The sequence below is a fragment of the Macrotis lagotis genome, chromosome 1 (assembly GCF_037893015.1).
Source record: "Macrotis lagotis isolate mMagLag1 chromosome 1, bilby.v1.9.chrom.fasta, whole genome shotgun sequence".
NCBI classification, from domain to species: Eukaryota; Metazoa; Chordata; class Mammalia; order Peramelemorphia; family Peramelidae; genus Macrotis; species Macrotis lagotis.
Window position 1 is genome coordinate 776,686,842 of NC_133658.1, and position 26,081 is coordinate 776,712,922.

At 32.7% G+C, this 26,081-nt stretch overlaps 1 protein-coding gene across 1 annotated transcript in view; it reads left to right on the forward strand.

Annotated features, from left to right (window-relative positions):
• The window catches only part of LOC141508186 (cytoplasmic dynein 2 heavy chain 1-like), a 203,033-nt gene that overhangs the window by 46,204 nt on the left and 130,748 nt on the right, over window positions 1-26,081 (forward strand). Inside the window, exons 10-12 of the mRNA XM_074216569.1 lie at window positions 1,707-1,782; window positions 9,522-9,730; window positions 14,776-14,880. Of these exons, the coding sequence (XP_074072670.1) occupies window positions 1,707-1,782; window positions 9,522-9,730; window positions 14,776-14,880 (390 nt within the window). The remainder of the gene's footprint in view (window positions 1-1,706; window positions 1,783-9,521; window positions 9,731-14,775; window positions 14,881-26,081) is intronic.

The window sequence follows — 26,081 nt, forward strand, 5'->3', positions numbered from 1 at the left end:
CTTTTTCCTATTTTTTAAAAAAAGTTTATGTAGAATTGGAATTAAGTGTTCCTTAAATGTTTGTTAGAATTCATTTGTAAATCCATCTGGACCAGGATTTTTTTTTCCTTAGGGAGTTTATTGATGGTTTCTTCAATTTCTTTTTCTGCAATGGGATTATTTAAGTATTTGATTTCCTCTTCTGTTAAAATGGGTAATTATTTTTGCAAATATTTATCCATTTCATTCAGGTTGTCAAATTTATTGACATTTATTTGGGAAAAATAGCTCTGAATTATCTCTTTAATTTCCTCCTCATTGGTGGTGAGTTTACCCTTTTCATTTTTGATAACTTGTAAATTAGTTTTCTTCTTGATTTTTTAAAAATTAAATTAACCAAAGGTTTGTCTATTTTATTGTTTTTTCCATGAAACCAACTTTTAGTTTTATTTATAATTTCACCAGTTTTCTATTGAATTATTGATCTTTCCCTTGATTTTCAGAATTTCTCTTTTGGTATTCAATTGGGGGTTTTAATTTGTTTTTTAGTTGCATGCCCAGTTCATTGATCTGCTCTTTATTGGTTTAGAAATATAAAATTTCCCTCTAAGAACTTTTTTGACTTCATCCCACAACTTTAGGTATGTTGTCTCATCACTGTCATTGTCTTGAATGAAATTATTGATTGTTTCTATAATTTGTTGTTTGATCTACTCTTTCTTTAAAATTAGGTTATTTAGTTTACAATTAATTTTAGTTTATCTTTCCACTGACTTGTATTACATATAATTTTTATTGCATCATGATCTGAAAATGATGCATTTAATATATTTCTGCCTTATTGCAGTACATAGTCAATTTTTGTTTAGGTGTAATGTACCACAGATAAGAAGGTATATTCCTTTCTATCCTCTTTCAATTTTCTCCAGAGGGAAAATATCTTAAATTTTCTAAAATTCACCTCCTTAATTCTTGTTTATTTTATGGTTAGATTTATCTAATTCTGAGAGAGGAAGGTTGAGGTACCCACCAGTATTGTTTTGCTGTCCATGCCTTCCTATAATTCATCTAACTTCTCTAAGAATTAGCATGTACTACTTGGTTTATATAGGTTTTGTAATGATATTGCCTCATTTTCTATGGTACCTTTTAGGAAGATGTAGTTTTCTTTCTTATCCCTTTTAATGAAATCTAGTTTTACTTTTTTCTTTGATTGGTACCCCTGCTTTTTTTTTTACTTTATTTTCTTTTTACTTATATATTGCTTTAATTGAAGCCTTAACTTATCTTTTTATTATGTTTTTATGGTTATTAATCTGGACTCATCTTGTCTTCTAACTCCTCTGATTGTCAGTCTCCTCCAAAGTTGTCAAATTAATATCCCAAAACATCAGTTTCACCATATTACCCTTCTGTCATGAAGCTCTGATGGGTCTTTCTTAATTTTAGGATTAAATGCAGATTCCAGTGTGCCTCACTAAATTTTCTCTAATTTACTTTCTTAGATTATTGTACATTGTTGATTGTCTTTCATATACTCTATTTTACAAGCAAGCTGTTTTGATTTCTTGAAAGTATGAACTATTGTGTTCCCAGTGACCAGCATCATATCTGGCATTTTAAAAAGCTGAAAGAAAGAATGAATGAATGAATGAATGAATTGTAGTCTATCATTAGTATTTCATTATTCACTGCTTAATTATTTGTATTTTCCTTTTATGGCGTAGGGTTGGACGAAATTTTACGAATTTTCTTTATCGGATCTTCGAGCTGGGTACAATATTATTGACAGACTTTTTGATGGTGAGTGCTGAAAGTTAATAATTTTTCTTGAGAATGCATATTTTATTAAAAGGCTACATTGTCCATATTCCCTTCACCAAGATATCTGTCCTTAAACTCTTCATCCAAGTAATTTATAAGAAAATATTCAGTATGGTAGAGAGACTGCTGGATTTGGAACCAGAGGACCTGGGTTCAATTCTATATTTTATTGTTACTTATATGACTTTGGAAAAGTCATTTGATCTCTCTTAAGATTCTTTCTTTGTTTTAAAGAATGAAATGGTGAAGCTAGATGATATCTGAAGTCCATCTAAGTCTTAAGTTATTCTCTAATTCTTAAATCAGACTTCCTAGACCATATTAGCCTTCCACATCAAATTTGGGGCATAACTGTGCAACCCATAAGATGACAAGAGCTTTCTAGGCCAAGATATCTTATCTGGGACTTCACACACAGCTTATGTGTGAAGAGAAAATTACGGAGACACCTTTTCAGTCAGTTAGACAGTGAAAGTCATTCACCAGGTGCAAACAAATATTCATACTAAAAGTCAGTTTGATAGCTGGTCTAAAGAATATGCTACTTTTACCACATGAAGAGCAACAGTTTTTCTGATGTGAGCAACAGGTTAAGATTTGACATTCAAGGCAGAAATTAGGACATTCTTGAGAAAAAGAAAGCAAATCCTTGGAAAAAACAATTGGACAAATACAAAATGAGAATAACTCTCTCAGATCTTCAATTGGGCAAATGCAAAAAGAAAATTATTCTCTCAAATCCTCAATTGGGCAAATTAAAAAAGGAAATGATTCTCTCAAATCCTCAATTGGGCAAATAGAAGTCTTTCAAAAACAGAATGGACCAACTGGAAAAGGAGTTGCAAAAGATAAATGTAGAAAAATCTCTAATAAAAAAAATTGAATCAGCGGAAACTAATGGTGTCATGAGACAATAGGATTGTGTTAAACAAAACCAAAAGATCGAAAAAATAGAAAAAAATTGTGAAAATACCTCATCAGCAAAACTACTTGCCTCAAGAACTGATTGAGAAGGGAGAATCTGAGAATTATTGGCCTACCTGAAGACATTGAAGAGAAAAAAAAAAAAGCCTGAACTTAATATTACAGGATTTAGTGATGGAAAATTGCCCTGATATCATGGAACCAGAGGGCAAAATAGTTATTGAAAGAGTACATCAATCCCCTCCGGAAAGAGATCCTAAAATGAAAACACCAAGGTATGTTGTGGTTAAATTCCAGGACTATTAGATAAAATAAAAAATTCTGCAAGCAGCCAGAAAGAAAAAAAATTTAATACCAAGGAGCCACAGTAAGGATTATGAAGAATGACCTGGCTGCAACAACATTAAGCGATCAAAGGGGTTGGAATGAGATATTCTGAAGAGCAAGGGAGTTTGGAATGCAGCCAAGAATCCATTACCCAGCAAAGCTGAGCCTTCTCTTCCAGGGAAAAAGATGGACATTTAATGAAATGGGAAACTTCCAAGATTTCATGATGAAAAGACCAGAGCTAAATAGAAAATTTGGACATCAAATAGTAGGCTCAAGAGACACATGAAAAGGTGAAAAACAAAACAAAACAAAACTGCTATACAATAAGAAGAAACTGACTATACCCACTCATAACTCTTGAGAATTGTAACTCTGTCAGAGAGAATATACATAGCCAGAAGTGATGGACACTCATAACTTTTCTGTGACTCAGGATGATTTAAAAACAATACCTCCTTAAAAAGAGGGGCAGTAAGGAGAAGGAAGGTTAGAGGGAGACTGAATATGGTAAATCTCATTGCATCAAGAGATAGAAAAGACCTACTGTAATTGATGGGAGACTTGGATTAAAGTTAATTTAGACTCAATCAAGTTAAGCAACTTAATTTACCTTTCAAGCATTAAAATGTAAAAAAAGGGGAGGGGGAGGGGGAGAAAAAGGGGAACTAACAGAAAGAAAGGAAGAAGGGGAAAAGGGAAAGGGGGGAAAAACGGGAGGGGGTCAATTTAAGAGAGCAAACACACTGAAGGGGGTGATATTCAGAAACAAATCACTGGGGAATATGGGTAAAGAGAAAAAAGGGGAAAAATACAAACAGAAGGAAGATAGCATGGAAGACAATAAAGAGTTAGTAGTTATGACTTTGAATGTGAATGGGATGATCTCTCCCTTAAAGCATAAGCAAATAGAGGAGTGGATTAAAAACCAGAATCCTACAATACAGTGCTTACAAGAAACTCATTTGAAGCAGAGAGATACATATAGAGTATAGGCAAAAAGTTGGAGCAAAATACATTTTGCTTCAGCTAAAGTGAAAAAAGCAGGGGTAGCAATCCTTATCTCAGACAAAGCAGCTACAAAAATAGATAGCATTACAAGAGATAAGGAGGGAAACTTTATCCTCCTAAAAGGTAACATAGACCATAAAGTAATTTCGATACTAAATATGTATGCTTCCAGTGGGACAGCATCCAGATTCTTAGAGGAGGAGTTGAAAGAGCTACAGAAAGACATAGACAGCAAAACTCTACTAGTGGGAGATCTCAACCTCCTCTCAGATTTAGATAAATTGAATAATAAAATAAACAAGAAGAAAGTTAAGGATATAATAGCTTGTTAGAAAACCTAGATATGATAGACCTATGGAGGAAATTGAAGGGGGATAGAAAGGAATATGCTTTAATCTCTGCAGTACATGGCACTTACACAAAAAACTGACCATGTACTAGAGCATAAAAACACAATGATCAATTGCAGAAAGGCAGAAATAGTGAATACATTTTTCTCAGATCATAATGCAATAAAATCATATGCAATATTGGGCCAGTGATATATAGATCTAAAACTAATTGGAAACTAATCTCATTTTAAAGAATGAGTGGATCAAGCAACAAATTATAGAAATAATTATGCACAACACAATTATACACAATTATATACAACATACCAAAACCTATGGGATACACATAAGGCAGTTATCAAAGGATACATTATATTTTTTAAATGTTTAAGTAAATAAATTAGAGAAAGATGAAATCGATGAACTAAAAATGCAAAGAACAAATTAAAACCCCCAATCAATTAAGTACCAAATTAGAAATACTAAAAATTAAAGGTTAAATTAATAAAATGAAAAGCAAGAAAACTATTGAACTAATAAATAAAACCAAGACCTGGTTTTATGAAAAAAAACAATAAAATTGATAAACATCTGGTCAATTTGATTAAAAAAAATAGAAAGAAGAAAACCAAATTGCTGGTATCATAAATGAAAAAGGTGAACTCACCACCAATGAGGAAGAAACTCAAGTAATAAATCAAAATTATTTTGTCCAACTCTATGCCAATAAATTTGGCAATCTAAGTAAAATGGACAAATATTTGCAAAAATATAAATTGCCCAGATTAAATGAAGAGGAAATTAAAAACCTAAACAACCCTATCTCAGAAAAATAAATTCAACAAGCCATTATTGAACTCCCTAAGGAAAAATTCTCCAGTGCCAGGTAGATTCACAAATGAATTCTATCAAACATTTAAGGAACAATTGGTTCCAATTATATATAAACTCTTCAGAAAAACAAGTGAAGATGAAATTCTGCCTAACTCTTTCTATGACACCAATATGGTACTGATACCTAAACCAGGAGTAGTTAAAACAGAGAAAGAAAATTATAGACCTACCTCCCTGATGACTCTAGATGCAAAAAAAATCTTAAATAATCTTAGCAAAATGATTACAAGTAATTTACAACAAGTAGAATTTAACCCAAGAATGCAGGGTTGATTCAATATTAGGAAAACTGTTAGTATAATTATATCAATAACATACCTACCAGAAATCAAATGATCATATCAATAATGCTGAAAAAGCTTTTGATAAAATACAGTACCCATTCCTAATAAAAACACTAAAGTGTAAGAGTAAATGGTTTGTTCCTTAGAATAATAAGCAGTATCTATCTGAAACCATCAACAAGCATTATATGCAATGGGGATAGGCTTGAGGCATTCCCAATAAAATAGGATGCCCATTATCACCAATACTATTCAATAGCATATTAAAAATGTTAACCTCAGCAATAAGAGAAGAAAAAGAAATTGAAGGAATTGGAATTGGGAAGGAGACAAAACTCTCACTTTTTGCAAATGACATGATGATTTACCTAGAGAATCCCAAAAAAGTCATCTAAAAACTACTAGAAATAATTAGCATCTTTAGCAAAGTAGCAGAATAAAATAAACCCTCATAAATTCTCAACATATTATATATATATATATATGTATGTATACATATACATATACATATACATATATATATATATATATAAATAATATTACTAGCAAAATACAGCAGAAAGAGCTAGAAAGAGAAATCCCATTCAAAGTAACCTCAGACAAAATAAAATGTCTGGGAGTCTACCTGTCAAGGCAGATGCAAAAACTTTTTGAAAACAAGTTCAAAACTCTTCTCACTCAAATGAAATCAGATTTAAAGACCTAGGCAAACATCAACTATTCGTGGATAGGTTGAGCTAATATAATTAAAAAATGATAATTCTACCAAAACTGAACTACTTGTTTAGTGCCCTACTAATCAAAATTAAAAAAAAATTACTTTAATGAGTTAGAAAAAAGGTGTAAGTAAATTTATATGGAGAAATAAAATGTCAAGACTTTCCAGGGATTCAATGAAAAGAAATGCAAAAGAAGGTGGCTTCGCCTTACCATGTCTAAAATTATATTATAAAGCAATGGTCCTCAAAACTGTCTGGTATTGGCTAATCATGGATCAGTGGAATAGGTTAGGTACAATAACAGGAAATGATTATAGTAATCTGCTGTTTGATAAACCCAGAGTCCAACTATTGGGATAAAAACTCTTCGATAAAAACTGTTGGGAAAATTGGAAGTTGGTATGGAAGAAACTTGGATTAGACCAACACCCCGCACCCTATACCAAGATAAGATCCAAATGGATGCAGGATTTAGACATAAAAAATTTTATAAGCAATCTAGAAGAACAATGAGTAGTTTACCTGTCAGATCTATGGAAAGGGAAGCAGTTTATGACCAAGGAAGAGATAGATAACCTTATTCAAAACAAACTAGATAATTTTTGACTACATTAAATTAAAAAGCTTTTGCACAGACAAAACCACTGTAAACAAGATCAAAAGAAATGTAGTAAATTGGGAAACAATTTTTGTAACTAGTATTTCTGACAAAGGACTTATTTCTAAAATATCCAGAGAACGGAGTCAAATTTTCAACAGAGCAAGCCATCCCCCAACTGATAAATGGTCAAATGATATACAAAGACAATTTGCAGCTGAGGAAATCAAAGCAATCTATAGTCAAATGAAAAATTGCTCCAAATCATTACTTATTAGAGAAATGCAAATTAAAGAATTTCTGAGATACCACCTCACACCTCTCAGACTGGCCAATATGACCCGAAAGGACAATGATCAATGTTGGAAGGAGTGTGGGAAATCTGGGACACTAATACATTGTTGCTGGAGCTGTGAACTCATCCAACCTTTCTGGAGAACTATTTGGGATTGTGCCCCAAGGGCAATAAAAATGTACATACCGTTTTGATCCTGCAATACTACTACTGGGTCTACACCCTGAAGAGATGATGAAAAAGGGTAAAAACATCACTTGTAAAAAAATTTATAGTAGCCCTGTTTATGGTGGTAAAAAAAACTGGAAATTGAGTGAATGTCCTTCAGTTAGGGAATGGCTTAACAAACTGTGGTATATGTATGTCATGAATACTATTGTTTGTTTAGAAACCAGGAGGGACAGGAATTCAGGGAAGCCTGAAAAGATTTGCATGAACTGATGCTGAGTGAGATGAGTAGAACCAGAAAAACATTGTTCACCCTAACAGCAACATGGGGGCGATGATCAACCCTGATGGCCTTGCTTATCCCTTCAAGGGCAACAACCAGGGACAGTTTTGTGCTATCTGCAATGGAGAATACCATCTCTATCCAGAGAAAAAATTATGGACTTTGAACAAAGACCAAAGATTATTACCATCAACTTAGAAAAAAAGCATTATATTATTCTGTTATTTTACTATGTCATAGTTTATTATACTTCCTTAAGGATATGATTTCTCTGTCATCACATTCAACTGAGATCAATGTATAACATGGAACCAATGTAAACACTATCAAACTGCCTTCTGTGGGGGGGGAGCAAGAATGGGGGAAATTGTAAAACTCAAAATAAATAAAATCTTTCTTTAAAAAAAGATTTGACATTCAAAGCAGTAATTAGGACATTCTTGAGGGTTTGCCTCTTTCAATTTTATAATTATGATTTAAAAACACTTGCCCTGTGAATTCTGTGAGGACATATAATAATGACTTACTTGATTAATACTTTTTAATGTCTTTTAAGAAGCTTAAATTATCACCACCTAATTTCATCCAAAGAATACCTATGGAAAGTTTGGCTTGTCCACTTAGAAGCTGAGGATGCTAAAGCATAGAAATATTAAGTGAATTGCCGAAGAGAACCCAAAGAATTAGTAATAGAACAATAACTTATGATTACTGGTCTCATATATTACCCAATCCGTAAAAATTGTACAAAATTCAAATAGTGAAAACTCCTACAGCATATTTATATAGTCAGACAATGTTCCTTTTTGTAAATAAAATGCATAACTATTGAATTAAATGCTTAAATAGAAACAAAATAGAATAAAAGCCAAACTGTCACATTTGAGTTTCTGCATACATGAATAAAGTAAAATCTGATCTTTAAAAAATAGATGAAGACATAAGAATAAAAGACATTTATTCTGAAGCCAGATTCACAAGGATTGTCTTATAACCTGTCTTTCTAGAACTATTATATTATAATTATTAAAGCTGCATTTATTTTGGGGGGTTCAACTAAGGTAACAAATAGTGATTTATCATTTAGCCAACTTTAAAGTGTATTTAGAAATATGAATATTGATTTAGGAAAGACATTGACAAATCCCACTTTGGAATCCTACTTTGGAGGCACTTTTGTCATTGCTACAAAGAGCAAATGGCTAGTGAGAAAATTGTTGCACCCCTTTTTAATTCCCTTGCAGCCTATTTTTACTTTTTCTAGGAATGAAATTATGGCTGTACTTCTTTTTATTGGTGATTCTTCCAAAATATACTTAAGGGAATTTTAATAATTGTTTCTAGGTCTTTTTGTAATCAGAAGCTACATTGGAAATACCAAGATTAAAATCAATGCTGAATTCTTATGAACATTGTTTGTTTTTATCATTTTCTTAAGCTTCCAGCTACCTCTTAAGCATAATAATGGGTTTTTTCATTCTGGTATCTATTGAGGGAACATAATAATTTTATTATTTAACTATATTAAATTTAAAAATTAACTATAAATTATAGTCATATAAATGAAATTTTAAAAGTTTCCACTGTATTGTATTCCTGTTACTTAATAGACTTTCTACCATTTGGACATATGAAAGTGAAGAGACCATTTTTTTCCCAGTGGAGGATTATTTGTATATTATTCACCTTGTTTTCCAGTAACTATAGCATACTACTTTTGTTTCCAGGAGGTTTTTCATAGAATTTGCTTATAACCATTCTTAGATTTTCATTAAAGAAAAGTTTCTTGATATAATATGAAATATTTTAAGTGCACCTAAATACCTAATGATTTTAGAAAAAAATTAATTAAATTGTTTTTGTATGTATTTTTTAATTGACAGGTACTAAAGATGTTCAGTGGGAATTTGTACATGGTTTGCTTGAAAATGCTATTTATGGAGGCCGTATAGATAACTTTTTTGATCTCAGAGTCCTTCGATCTTATTTGGAACAATTTTTTAATTCTTCAGTGATTAGTAGATCAGATCCAAGGCATAAGAAAAGTGTTTTTCCATATTCCATAACTCTACCTAATTCCTGTAGCATTTTGGTAAGTAAAAATAGTTCTTTATCATGTTACTATAACATATATATTTACTATAACATATATATATATATATATATAAATTTATATGTACACATATTTTATTTACATTTTTAAATACTGATTCCCTGAAAGAGTAAAATTGACATTAATCTATTATATCACTTATTTTATTCATAGTTAAAAAAAAGAACTCAATAAAACAACTGATTTCCTCCACCACTCCCACAATTTCCTGATATTTAACATCTTTTGCTGATAATGGTGATAATGACAATAATTATGATAGGCAACTAAATCTGTAGATAAATGAAATTTTTTTCTTCTTGGAAGAATAAGGACTGTCTTCATTCATCATTTTTATATCACCAATGCCAAGTACCATGCATGGCCTATAGTGATAATTTAATAATTGCTTTATCATAATTGCCCCAAGTCACACAAGTAGTAATCATCAGAAGAGGGATTTGAACTCAAGGTCTCTGATTTCAAAACTAGTACTCATGTCTTTTTATCAATTGTTTTTAAATTTTTGTTACATATTTTTCTATTACATGCAAAGATAATTTGCAGCATTCATTCATTTGCAAGCTTTTGAGTTCCACATTTTCTTCCACCCTCTCTTCCCTCCCTTCTCCGCATGGCAGCATGCAATCTGTTATAGGTTGTACATATACAATCATGTTTGACATTTCATATTAATCAATTTGTGAAAGAGGAATTAGAACAAGGGGGAAAACAATCATATGAAAGAAAGGAAAAACATAAGTGAACCTAGGATGCTTTACTCAGCATTCACATTTCATGATTTTTTCTTCTGGATATGGATGACATTTTCCTTAACAGATATTTCTGGATTGTCTTTGATCACTGAACTGCTGAGAGGAGCTGTGCCCATCATAGTTGATCATTTCACAGTGATGGTGCTGTTCTTGTGTACAGTGTTCTCTTGGTTCTATTCAGTTCAACATCAGTTCATACAAGTCTCTCTAGATTTTTCTGAAATCTGACCACTCATAATTTCTTTCAGATCAGTATTACTCCATTTCATTCATAAACAATACCTTGATCAGCCATTCCCCAACAGATGAACATCCCCTCTATTTCCAGTTACTTGCCACAAAAATAGCTACTATAAATGTTTTGAAGCTTTTATGATCTGTTTAGGTCACAGACATATAGTGATATTATTGTATCAAAAGTTTTATTGCTCATTACTGAGCATATTTCAAATTGCTCTCCAGAATGATTGGATCAGTTTATAACTCCACCAACTGTTCATTAGTGTCCCAGTTTTCCCATATCCCCTCCAACATTGATTATTTTCCTTTTTAGTTATATTGGCCAATCTGACAAGTGTGTGGTGGCACCGAGTCATCTTATTTTATATTTCTCTAATCATTAGTGATTTGGAGCATTTTTTTAGGTTTTTGCAAGGCAACGGGGTTAAGTGGCTTGCTCAAGGCCACATAGCTAGGTAATTATCAAGTTTCTGAGACCGGATTTGAACCCAGGTACTCCTGACTCCAGGGCCGGTGCTTTATCCACTGCGCCACCTAGCCGCCCTGATTTGGAGCATTTTTTCATATGCCTACAATGAGCTTTAATTTCTTCATCTAAAATCTGTTCGTATCATTTGACCATTTATCAATTGGAGAATTATATTCTTATAAATTTGACCCACTTCTCCATATATTTTAGAAATGAATCCTTTATCAGAAGCATTAGCTATGGAAATTGTTTCCCAGTTTTCTGTATTTCTTCCATTCTAGGTTACATTTTTATTATTTGTACAAAATATTTTTTTAATTTAAAATAGCCAAAATCATAAATTTTGCAGTTTATATTGTTCTCTGTCTCTTGCTTGACAGATAGACTATTCCTTGTACACCTTAATGTTTAAATCCTCTACCCATTTTTCCCTTATCTTGGTGTAGTCTGTGAGATGTTAGTCTTTGCCTAATTCTCACCATACTGTTTTCCAAATTAACTAGTGAATTCTTATCCCTGAAAGTAGAGTCTTTAGATTTATCAAACAGTAGATTACTATATTTGTTTACTACCATTTCTTTAATCCACTGATGGACTTCTCTATTTATTAGCCATTTTCTCTTAGCCAGAGAGGTTTGATGACTATCACTTTATTATGTAGTTTTAGATCTGGTATGTCTAGATCAGCTTCCTTTGCATTTTTTTATTAATCCCTTTGATATACTTGACTTTTTGTTTCTCAAGATGAATTTTGCTACTATTTTTCCTAGCACTGTAAAATTCTTTTTTTTTTTTTTTTTTGGTAATTTGATTGAGAGAGCCATTGCTCTTTCACTGTATACAATGTTGAGGTACCTGTAAAGGTGCTCAAACTTCTTTCAGCTCAGAAAGTGTTGAGTGTTCAGAAGTTCATGGCAGTTTCCCATATTATGTTTTACATTGATCAATTTTTTCTCAATTTGTCATATTCTTCTGGGTGAGCTATAATACTTAAATTTTTTTCTATGTATCCTATCTTTGAGATGAATATGTTTTGCTTACATGGAGTTATTTTCTTTTAACTTGTTTTTTGCTTCTCTTTTTTTTTAGCACTCACCCTAAAAATTGCATTCCCAATCATTCTATCCTCTCTTTTGCTTCATTGTTGAGATTTGCCTCTGTGAATTTAAGTTTTTCTATTCTTCCAATTTTTTTCTGCTATGCAGACTATAAATTCTTCTTTCACAATGCTCATTTCTCTTTTAGACCCTTCAGAACATTTTAGACCATTCAGAACATTGGGAGTCCATAAGGTTATTATTCATTGGGTATTGGTTTATTTTCCTTTGACATGGAATTCTTAGATGTCTGAACTATTTGAGCTGATTTGGAGGTCATATTTCCTTTTGTTATTAATATTTTTCCAATTGATGTCTCTGCTTATTCTCAAAGTCTTTAAAAAATTTGTTTTCCTCCTGACATCTTTGGTATTTTCAGTATTTTCCCTGAAAATTTTCCCCTCCTGCTTACTTTCTAACTCCTTCCCCTTTGTTTGTCATTTCCTTGATGGCTGAACAACAAAACTATCTCAGCCTTCTCCCTTGCTGGACAATTTTCTTTTCACCAACTTCAGCCTTTACTCTAGGTGATTTCTGGATGACTAGAACTGGCCCTAGCTGGATCCTGGATGCATTCCCTCAGATTAATGGAATAAAATCTAGTCACACACATGTCCTGGCCCAGTTGTGTCTGTTCTCTGCTCTGTCTGAGCTTTTGCTTAGGTCCTAGCAAGAGCAAATCCTTGGCACTTGGTGGTATGTGAGGTGCAGGGGGGAGGGGGGAGGGGAGCAGAGATAGAGGGGTAGCAGAGATAATCCTGTGCAGCTAGGTCTGGAATTAGGAAAATCTGAGTTCAAATATAGACTCTGTGAGTCTGGGCAGGTCTTGTAATATTTATTTGATAGAGATTAACTTTCTTTGCTGTTAGTCTATTAAGTTTTTTTACCTCATTAGAATTGTTCTAGACCATGGAGACACCTGAAATTGCTGTGATTTTACACATAATTCCTATTTTGGAGATGGATCCTATTTAGGGATGATGAGGATTAGGGAAAAAACCCAGCTAATCTTTCATAGAAATTGCTTATATTCCATAATCTAAGAAATGTAAAGCAAGAAAAACTTAGGATATCACATTTCATGCCATAAATGACAAAATATATTTAAAATTGATCAGAATTTCATGTTAAGGTATGCCTAATACATCATTAGAAGGATATTTTTGAGAGTCAAAATTTAAGTGCAATTTAAAATGGAAATAAAGCCAGAAAAATTATTGTAACTTTAAACTCTGAAATTATATTTCTTTCACTCATTTTCAAGAATTTCATATAAAGGAAATCTTTATATTAATTATTCATAATTGCTGCCGTGGTATTTGTGAAAATTTAGAAATAATGAATACATTCCAGAATTATAGAATAGCTAAATAAATACATAGCATTCAAGAACCATAATCATTATCAAGCAGAAGTATACAAAAAAGAATGGGAGAATTTGTATTAGGTATGCTGAATTAAATCATTAGAATGAGAATTATAAGTAGATTCTTTGTATTTTTTTTTCTTAAACAAGTAAAAAGAAGGAAGGAAAATGGATTAAGGAAGTAAAACCTTGTATGAACTTTGGAGACAGAACAAAAATATTTTCTTTGCTTTATTGTAATTTGTTGTAGAGTTAATTTGTTTTAAAATTTTATCTCTTGATCCTTTTTAATTTCAACATTTGTTATTATCTATGACAATAAGTTGATACAATTGTTAGACTTCTTTTTATTAATGCATTAAAACCTCTCCTCTCTTTCCCAGTTACTCCCACCCTAGTTAAGAAAAAAGGCAAAACTCTTGTTATAGTTGATTGTAGTATAGCAAAAAAAAAAATAAACACATTATCCTTATCTAAAAAATAAATGTTTTATTTGTATCCAAAGTCCATCATCTCTCTTTCAGGAGCTTGGTAATATTTTTATCATTGGAATCCATTGGAATCATGGTTGGTTGTTGTATTAAGATGAAAGTTCTTAAGTTTTTTGAAGTACTCTGTCTTTTTCAATGGTATTATTATAGGGTGAATTGTTTTCCTAGTTATATTCAATTCATTCCTTATCAGTTCATATAATTTTTTCTAGGTTCCTCTGAAACCATTCCTTTCATCATTTCTTACTACACAGTAGCTTTCCATTACATTCAGATACATTTGTTCAGCTAGTCCTCAATTGATGGGCACTCTCTCAATCTCAAGTTCTTTGCTGCTCCAAAAATAACAACTATATAACTTTGTCATAAGTTCCTTTTTCTATTCCTTTTGATTTCTTTGTGTTACCAACTTACTAGTGGCTTTGTTGTTTTAATAATCCTGCACAAGATAGTAACTTTTGGATAGAGTTCCAAATTGTTTTTCAGAATAGCTGGATGAGTTGAGACCCATCAGCTATGCAGAATTTCCTGTAATGATTTTTTTTCACTGTTTTACTAGATTTAAGAACAGACTTTCCTGAAGGTGTGCTTTATTTTTATATTTAGGACTATTGTGCTGTTATTGAAAAGCTACCAGAAGATGATAAACCTAGTTTTTTTGGTCTGCCTGCGAATATTGCTCGTTCATCTCAACGTATGATTAGTTCTCAGGTAAGCCTTTAACATTTGCCTTATTCTTTTAAAAAAAAGATGATTATCACTAGTCTGAGAAGTCAACTACATCTTTACTACCTCTGTGCATCTGTAATCTCATCTGTAGTTATTCCTATAGTACAGATTAAAACCCATCCAAATCTTCATCCTGAGCAACTCTGGGTCATGTTTTCCCAGAAATCCTCCACAAAGTTTCCAAGGTGGTTATATTATTTTTCTATAGAAATTGATGTTTGTACCACTTGGGCTCACTATTGGTTAAATTTCACTTTTACCTGACTGATACATATTCTTTGCTGTCTCCCCCAATGAATCATCTCTTTTCTAGGAAATATGCAATTCTTTTTTTTTTTTTTTTTTTTTTAGGATTTTTTGCAAGGCAAATGGGGTTAAGTGGCTTGCCCAAGGCCACACAGCTAGGTAATTATTAAGTGTCTGAGCCTGTATTTGAACCCAGGTACTCCTGACTCCAGGGCTGGTGCTTTATCCACTGCACCACCTAGCCGCCCCGGAAATATGCAATTCTTAATGTAATTCAAAATTGAATTATTCATCTTAAGTATTGACTCATAACATTCTCAGTAGCAAAAAGAAATTAACATTAGGTAGATATCTCATTCCAAATAACTTATGTAGATATAAACTTGCTTTAGAAAATTCTCATTGGGTTTTGGACCATGAAGAAAAATGTTCTCTTGAAAAGTTGCATTACCTAGAGCTTATGTCATTAGTGTACTAAATAGCAGTATTCACAGGTGTGTTTTCAATTAAGAAATTTTATGATTCTGCAGATGAAAGTCTTCCTTTTCTTGACAATATTTCTGCAACCAAGAGACATTTCTGATAGATTTATATTTCTGCAGAATTACAGCTGTAGAGTTTAATGCATTTTAGTTAATAGGGATCAAATCTAAACTGTTTCCTGCTATTGTCTCATTATTAAACAGTATAATATTGTGACTAACTTTATTTTAATTAATTTATATATTACCAAAATGAACATAGAAGTATGTATATTACCAGGAGATGCATAGAAAATGTCTCTATGGATTATAAAGTTCCAAGCAAGAAAATGAATACTTTAGGTTCCCAGTTATTGGTGTCATTTCTTATTTCCCTTGAAGGCATGAACTTCAGAAGTAAAAAGTAGATTTTAAAAGTGAACTCTGGCAGGTGCTTGACTGTTTCAACTATCCCTAAAAGCATGAAAACTGAGGACCCCCAGCCATCACAGTCTCAGATCTGTGCAGCAGTTGAAGGGAGAAGGGCCTAAAAAATGTGCAATGAAACCAGAGATAAGTGAATTGGAGTACTTTAGAAAGGTTCAAAAACCAAAAGTTCAAGTCAGAAAACATGAATAAAAACCCAGCTTATAAAGCAGATAAATCAGCAGTGAGAAGGAAAAATGAGTAAAACGTAGAATCCAGAACAGCATGAGAAAATACTACATATTTTGCCCATTTTATCCTGCATATATTTGATTTATTAATTTTTTTGCAAGTTATCTTCCCCAAGAGACTGTGAGTACCTTTAGCTTGACTTGGGGACTATTATTTTTTACCTTCCTTTTTATCCCACAGGGTCTAGCAATGAGTAGATACTTAATAAAGAGTAGTTGATTGCTTGATATGAAATATTTGATCATTTGTCAAATTCTTCTTTATCCTTAGGCAAGAAAAAGAATCATATACATTCATACAATCTTTGTGGGCATTTTTACTTTACCTTCTTTAATTTAGCTAGCTATCTCGTATTTGGTCACACTAATTATTTTCCAAGATGTATTATGATACTATGCAAAAAGGATAGCAAAACAAAGTAAGGGGACCTATGAGTTTATTCTCCTTTATTTTTTTAATTTTTTAATTTTTTAAATTCCCCTTTAAAAAAGGATATTAGCATGCTAGCAGAATTATTCTGGTTGATAATATATGTATATGCAACAAAAATAATTCACTTATTTTTAAATGTTATTAATATCTTATGTATTTACATGAACTTCATTTCTGACTATATATTTCCTTCCTCATTCTTTGTCATAAAGAAATCAAAAGGAAAAAAGTATGATTAGAAAAACTTGATTATATATGAACAGTGTTGGAGAGTTTTTGCAATTTTCTGTACTCAGACACAAACCTAGGCAAAGGAGAGTGAAGGGCATTTTCTCCTCTCAGCTTCAGAGCCTTCCTTGATCATTATTATGATAAAATTCAGTTATTTTGAGGGTTTTTTCCATTTGCATTGCTTATCTTTTATGCATATCGTTTCCTGATTCTGCTTATTTACTTCTGCATTGGTTCATAAAGCCTTCCTTTGTTTCTCCAATTTATTGTAATTTAGCATTTCTTATTGCACAATAAAATTGCATTTTATTCATGAACCACAGTTTTGCTAGTTATCCCTTGATTGATTATATCTATTTTATTTCTAATTCTTTGCTACTAAAAATATGTTGTTTTGCAAACTTTGAAATATAAAAAATCTTTCTGGATATGACCCTTTAGAACAGCAATGGGATCACTGTGTTAAAGCAGTTAGACATTTTAGTTACTTTTCAAAAAAGGATAATTCCAAATTGTTTATTGCAATTGCTTGAACAATCTATAGCTTCACCAATATTAATTAGAAGCATCCAGCTCCTGAGCCTGGAGTCAGGATCCTATCTCAGATACATACTACTTGAATGACTCTAGACAGATCACTGCTTGTTTGGCTCTGTTTTCTCATGTATAAAATATGGATAATAATAGCACCTATGGCCCAGGAAACTGTTGAGAGGATAAAATGAGATAATATCTTGAAAGTAATTTGCAAACCTCAAAGTGCTATATAAACACTGCTTTTCCTACTAAGTACTATTATATTATCATTAATATTAATGATATTAGCATTTTTTCATAATAATATCATGTAACTTTGTAAATATAAGTATCATTTCCAATCATATATTAATTGCAATATATTCATAGTGCTTTCAAGTTTGCAAATTACTTCTACCATATTTACATCATTACACCTCCAAATATATAAATTCATACATATTCAATCATTTTAGAGGTACTCATAAACATCAATAAAGAACTTAAGGGAAATAACACATTTAATTTTCAAACCATTTTGTTGTTATTTTATCCATTGCCTTCTTGAAACTTAAAGCATATCCAGTCATTCTGAAGAGTAAAATATGTGTAATAATTGATAGCCAAAGTTCTTTAATTAATCATTTAATCTCTTCTTATTTCTCAACACTATATTTTTACAATCGTATGGGAAAGATTGTTTTCTATTTGTTTCACGATTGCAAAGTGTTATTTTCCCAATAAGTTTATAAATCTCGTAAAGGCAAAGACCTTGTCTTATTTTACTTGTAAATTTCCTGAATAAATTAGGAAAGTGTAGGAGTTTTAGTAAGTACTTAATCTTGCTCATTAGTTAAGCACAAAGAGTAAAATAAAATGTTGATTACATTTTGGATAGCTATTGAATTTAGTTTGTTTATATGTATCTGAAAAAAAAAGGCCTGTTCCCCCTTTGTCCATTGCAAGTGAATAACTTGAAATATTAGTCTCCACTGAAAGGGTAAAATTGGTGTCAAAGCATTAGTCACTGTCTGTTACACTGTTATTCTGGAAATGGAGAGTTGCAGAAGTCTTCCAGTATAATAAGCTTAATCATGGTGTCATAGAAATAGCGCTTGACTTGCAGTCAGAAAGCTTTGTCTAGCTTTGTCTTGGTTTTATAACTCAGTATATCTATGACTTGAACAATTAATATCAAACCCTGAGCCTCAGCCTTCTCACTTATAGGATGAGAATCTCCTTTAATAAGTTCATCTAGATAACCTATAAGATTCTTTACAGGTTTAACATTTTATGATTCTGTGTAATAAGTAAATTGGAAAGAAGAGAAATTTGGATTTTGCTGGACATTAACTGAAAATGTCCAGTAGGTTCTTGGATATGCAGAAATGAAGATTAAATGAGAGATCTGGGAGATGGATAGACAGACAGAAGTGTATGTATGTGTATACACACATACATATATGTATGTGTGTATATATATGTATGTGTGTATATATATACATATATGTATGTGTGTATGTATTTCTAGGAGTTTGATTGACTGTGATGGTTTAAATTGCAAAATTATTAATTCAGTGAAGGAGAAAGAAAAATGATAGTGATTAAAAATAATGGTCTAAAATTCAGTTGTTCATTCTACTTCATAGTTTGAATTTTCATAACTTTTATAGTCATGTAGGAATATCACTAAGTAGAAATTGGTTTTCTTTTTTTTGAAATAAATTCTGAATTTCAAATAAGTATTTTCAATAGGATTATTATTGTGCTATTTATTAAGCTTAGTGGTTTTCTCTGAAATAAAATCAATAACAGCTACAAAATTCAAAAACAAATATAATAGTTGATTTTTTCTTCTATCAATTTTCTGTTTGTGGATATCACATATAAACTGATTCTGAAGGAATTTATATGAACTTGATTTCAATTTATCAAAATATTTAGCATAGCTTGCTTTAAGCCTGCTACCAATGCATCATTCCCCATCCCCAATCCCCAACAATTGTATGACTTTCCTATCAGGGATAAATAATTGTGATATTTGAATGTAGAATAAGTTCCTTTTGCTATAAGTATAAAGTATCTCTATCAATATTTATGCATCTATTGATTTCTCTGCTTTTTTATTCTGTTACTGGTGCTAAAATTAAGTCATAGTTGAATAAAAAAGGATGACATTTTTATTGTTTGTTGTTCCATACACATTTTAAATAAATTGTCTCTTCAAATGAGAGGTATTGTGGTGTATTGGATAAAGGGTCTCTCTTGGAGTCAGGACAACCTTGGTTTGAGTCCCACTTTTTTGCATATTGTGGCTATGTTACTCTCAGGTGCTAACTTGCTGAAAAGGAGCAAGGAAGATGAGAAAGCTCTTATCCTTTGCCTCAATCTTTTCAGTGATTTAGCATAAATTTGCTTAGAACCCTAAAAGTATAATCTGATTTTCTCTTAGACTAGCTTCTGCAGTGAATGAAACTAAAGACAGTTAGATGCATTAATTATGCAAAATACAACAAAGCTTCTTAATTTATTAAAGCTTAAATTGAATCTCCAAAGGGAATAGACAGTTTAAAAAATTTCATAAAATCTAATGATTAATACCAGGTGAGTGTTATTTAATACTCATCTATTATCAACTGTAAGAGCTGGTATATTTTATAAGGAATGAAAATTGTAGAATACTTCATGAATTTTAAAATTGATATATTCAATAGTTGCAGTATGAATTTCAATCTTTTAAAATAATATTTCCTTGAAAATATGCTGATTCATGTGCTTGACATAATGTACACCACCTGTACACTTTACTTTTGGTCTTTAACGAAATCTCACCTTACAAATTGCCAATATAAATTAAAATTGGTGAAAGGATGTGCCTAGAATACATTTCTACTAAAAGTCATAAAGTAAAATGTATTTATAATGCACATATATTAACTTTATGTGGAAATGGTATAAATATTTTCTATTTTGTTTAGAGACTTAACAATATGACTCAATGTAACTGTTTAGTGTTCTCTTCTTCATATAATATATTCATTTAAATGTAATTTGCCACATTGCTTCACTGCTTGTTAATGCCATTTACTCAGAAGATATTTTTAAAGTGTTAGTGGCTAAAAAGAATTACCCTTAAAGGAAATCAGTTGAACTCTATTAAGCATCATGAAATTGACTCTGATGCAGGAAAGTCTGAATAAAACCCTTTGATGTTTTTGTGATCTTATTAATACTAGTTTTCCCTGTGGTGGTACAGATTATAATACATCCACACCATCTTTTCTTTAAGACTTTGACTTTGTCCTCTGTCAATACCATTTAAGTCCTCTTCAGGGGGTCAATTCACCTATGGACAAAGGACCAAGGGATACCAAGGGAATCTATAAGCCTCATTGTTTTTTTCATGTCTCTTACTAAACCTTTTTCTGGTTATAAATTTCTCCAATGATGTTCTTTATATCATTTCTCTTTTGTAGTTTTTATTGGCAATTTATTTCAGACTATTCATACACAGTGAACTTCTTTCCATTATCTTTTTAATCTTCCTCTTTAATTCTTTGAAGAATGTGCTATTACTTGACATAACTATATAGCAACCCTGGCAAATATACCCCCCCACACACACACACTATCTCTCACTTTTATCACTTCTCAGTACTCACATAGCCTCTACTCTGATTCAATCCCTTATCTAGACTATTTTCTGTAGTCTCCTAATTATTTGTTGTTTTTGCTTCTGGTCTCTTGCTCAGTCAATTCTTTACCCAATTGTGATATTACTAAAACAATTTTCCCCTAAATAAAACAATTGTTCTCCATTGCCTCTGTGATAAACTACAAAGCCATCAGTTTTGTATCTATTGTTCTCTATAATCTAGCCTTTTCTTACTTTCCCAGCCTTTTTTCATATTATTATACTTCTCAAATGTACTTTTTCCAATCAAACTGACCTTTCTATGTCATATATATGACATTCCATCTCCTACCTTTATACCTTTGCAAAAGGTATTGATTGTCTATATTGGGAAAGCTTCATCTTCCTCATCTTTCTCATCTTCCTCATCCTATCACTTCCTTCAAAAGATAACTTAAGGTGTCACCTCCTATATAAGAGGTCTATTGTGATCCCTCCAGATGTCTCTCTTTTAAATTAATTTATATTTATTCATTTTTGTACATGTTATATTTCCTAGAAGAATGTATGATCTTGGATAAGGAATATATATCTTTGGCAGTAATGACAGTATTTTCTTTCTTGTATAGTCAGTGTATTGCTTTTGGTAGATAAATATTTGTTGAATTTGAATTGAATTTTAAAAGACCTTTGTTTCAATGAGAGGGCTCAAAGTAAATTAATTATGAATTTTAAAAATGCTAGTCATGTCATGTAATTCAGTTCTCTCATTTTCATAAATTTCTACCAATTAAAATGGGAAGAAATTAAGCATAGAATTTTGTGGATCAATTAATTCTGGCCTTCTGGTTGCTGCTAAAAGGGTAAATAATAGGACAAAAGCAAAGTCAGGAGCATAAAACATACTTCTGGCCTGGTTATTTCAGTTTACAACTATGCTCATCACCTTGAGAACTCTCCATTTAATATTCAAAACTCAAGTCCTTTGAGCAATTATACCTGCTCTGATCATGTTTTCAGAGCAGTTCCTAATTTTGACAAGTAAGAAAGCTCAAAGAAATAATGTATTCAGTATCTTAAAACTTTTTCTATATATTGATTTCCTCATCCCTTTTTTTCCTTCCATTACTAATGCATATTTCATTTAGTCAATCACTCAAGTAGCATTTATTAAGGACTTGCTATGTGCCAGATATCATTCTAAGCATTGAGGATACCAAAACAACTAAACAGTAACCAAATAGACAAAAATAATCCATGCTCTCAAAGAGTTCATAGTCTAATGAGGGAGATGATATACCAAATAACTGTGAAGAAACAAGTTACAGAATAAATTAGGGGTTTTTCAGAGATAAGAGTTGAAGATTAAGGAGGGGGTGGCTAGGAGGCGCAGTGGCCCTGGAGTCAGGAGTACTTGAGTTCAAATCTAGCCTCAGACATTTAATAATTACCTAGCTGTGTGGCCTTGGGCAAGCCACTTAACCCCATTCCCTTGCAAAAAAAAGTAGGAAAAGCTTCTTGCAGACATGGAGGAAACCAGGAAGTGGAGATGAGCAGGGAAAGCATTCTAGGCACAGGTGACAATTAGGGTTAGTATTCAGCCAGAAGAGACATTAGAATTGGAAAAGTATCAAATGGGCTACAATGCTTTTCACTTATTAATGCATTTTGAATGTTGACCTCCACCCCTTTTATTTTCTTTCATTTCAAATCATCTTCTGAGTATAGTCATGTATCTAATGAAGAAAATATCTTCATTTAAGGAAATCTAGGAAAGGGTATGATCTCGGTGTTGTGGAATGGGGAAACTTCAGGTCCTTTGACTAGAGATCAGTGGAGCTAAAAACTAGGTAGATAAAAAATAGAAGTCATAAGCATGGACAGAAAGAGCAAGGAGATGAGGAGTTAGAGGAAATTGATAAGGAACCTAGAAAAAGAGGAATGATCCAAATGGGATGGAGTATATGGATAGCTCAAATCTGACCAAATCACAGCATTGCTCTAAACAAAGTAGCTGATTTTGGTTTGTTTGTTGTTTTTAAATTGCTTGAATTATAATTTCATCTTTCAAAAGGTGAAGGATTCATCCAAGAGGAATTCTGTTCTGAAGCTGTCACTAGGGAGGAACTGGTTGCTGAGGTATAAATGATGACACCTTTGGGAGAATTGTTTATCAAGTATTAGAGTTTTATGATTCAGGAAAGTCTGAGTTAATCTAGTCTTTATATTTATCTCAAGGCTCTCAATTTCTTTTGCTACTTCAAAAATTAATATATAAATGTTAGTTTATGCCCAGAATTGAAATCTCAGAAATAAAGGATTTAACTAATTTAGTGGGTTTTTTTTCATAAAATCTCATACTGTTTTCTAGAATGGTGAACAATTCACATGTTATCAGCAACAGTATATTAATGATGAGCACCACATTTTTGAAGCAACATTGGTAGCCTGAAGAGTAGCTAGAACAGAGCAAACTGGGTGTTAGCAAATATGTAAAGACCCTGAGAGACTAGTATACAGAATGAAGGTTAGTCTTGTTGAACCACAGAAAGCAGGAAGGGGGAAAATATTTATAGACTGAGAAGGCTGATGAAGGCTGAGGGGTGAAGGGCTTCAAAAACTAAATAAGTTGTATTTTATCTTAAAAGCAACAAGTAGAATTTATTGACCACTGGAGTCAGAGTCAGATCTGTGTTGAGAAAAATTGCTTTGGCAGCTTTATGGAGAATAGATGGGACTAAGGAGAGAAAGCAGGGAAATTAACCAGGATGTTATTGTAATAATCAAGACAAGAAGTGATGAGTATGGGAGCTAAGGTGATAGCTGTGTAAGTTGATGGTGACATGGTAGAGGAGTCTTATGTTGGACAAACTGGTATTTGAAGTTATTTCTATCTCTTGGTTTCTGTGGGGAAAAAAATATCCCTTCAGATCTTTTGCAGATGATTTTATGATTTGCATCACATTGTCATATCACTAACAATGTGACTCCCTGTACTTAGCTAGATTGCTCCTCAGAAAATGACTAGACTTTCATATTGTGATAAAAATTTCCTCTTTCTCATCTAAAAAAGGTCCCTTAAATTAATTCTTTCATCTGCTTATCTTAAAAGTTAAAGAGTAACAACTTTATTTTACTTCCAAATCTGTGAGGGAAATTATTTTAATTGTCTGTCTTCCAGGTTTTTGTGATTATAAGTATTTTTCTTTACCCCAATTACTTTGGCAAAGGTCATGATCATGATAACTCACATTTTCAAAGCTCTTTTAAGAATTACATTACTGGGGGCAGCCATGTGGCGCAATGGATAAAGCACTGGCCCTGGAGTCAGGAGTACCTGGGTTCAAATCCAGTCTCAGACACTTAATAATTACCTAGCTGTGTGGCCTTGGTCAAGCCACTTAACCCCGTTTGCCTTGCAGAAACCTAAAAAAAAAAGAATTACATTTCTGGGGCAGCTAGGTGGTACAGTGAATAGAGCACCGGCCCTGGAGTCAGGAGGCCCTGAGTTCAGATCTGGCCTCAGACACTTAATAATTACCTAGCTGTGTGACCTTGGGCAAGTCACTTAACCTCATTACCTTGCCAATAAAAACCCTTAAAAAAAAGAATTACATTGCTCACTTCCTGCCAAGATGGTGGAGAGAAGCCAGGCATTGTCATTAGGTCTCCTGGCTTTCTCTCAGAACTAATATGAATCAAGCCTCTTAATAGAATTCAAATTCACAAAATCCAGAAAGAGCAAAGGGAGAACATCATCTACCAATAAGGTCTATGTCAGGGAAATGTGGGGAGCCAGGGGCAGAAAGCAGAGAACCAGCTCAGGGGCGGTGACCTCAGAACAGCCATGGAAGCTTTTGGCTTTGTAAAGTGGAAGTAGAGCTACATTGAAGGGACAGCTATAGCACAGCAGCTAGACATCAATCTGGTTAGCTCGCTGGCCTAGAAGACCTAGGCACATGCCCCATGTTTTCAGCAGAGTCCACCTGTTTCCAGTTGAGCCCTCTCCCCAACCCTGTAAAAGAAAGGGACTCTTCCCAGAGCAAACAGTACCCTCCCCCCCCCCCAGGCTCAGGTGTGGGCAGCAGATCTCTCTCAGTACTGAGTGAATACTAAGGAGATTAACTATATAGCCCAAGGACACAGCACACCTTGTTCAAGGATAATTCAGACCCTACTTCTCCCCGCCCCAGGCCTCGGGAATGGGCCACAAATCTAGGCACTGACACTCCAGAGAAAGCCTCTAGCACCCTTTACTGGCCGATCCACTTGGAGTTACTAAGCCCAGTGAGCAAAGCCTCTGGAGTTTTCAAAACCAAAGGTCTGTGAACCAGCCCCTTCCCCAACACAAGATCCTAGGAAAATGAAGAAAGGCCAGAGTAAGAGGGGGGTCCATTGAAAGCTACCTCAAAGATAAAAACCCTAACTCAGAGAGAGCTAGAACTTCTGAGGAGAATATGAATTGGTCTCCAGCCCAGAAAGACTTCTTAGACAAGATCAGGAAAGAGTTTAAAAATTAACTGTAAAAATTGGGAAAAGAAACCCAAGAGAAAATTAACACCTTGCCAAAGAAAATTTATACCTTGAACAAGAAAAAAATTCCTTAGAAAATACAACTTGACAAGTGCAAAATGAAAATAATTCTTTCAAAACCACAATTGAGTAAATGGAAAACCCCTTCAAAAATATTAATGAGTAATTGGAAAAGGAGTTGCAAAAGGTAAGTGAAAAATATTCTTCATAAAAAAAGAATGGAATTCGTGGAAATGATTTCATGAGATAACAGGAATCTGTTAAACAAAACCAAAAAAACTGAAAAAAGAGAAGAAAACATAAATATCTCATTGGCAAAATTACTGATTTAGGAGAGACACCTAAGAATCACTGGGCTTGCTGAAAACATTGAGGATTAAAAAAAAAAAAAGCCTGGATCAATATTTCAGGATCTTTTGAAGAAAAATTGCCCTGATATCATGGAACCAGAG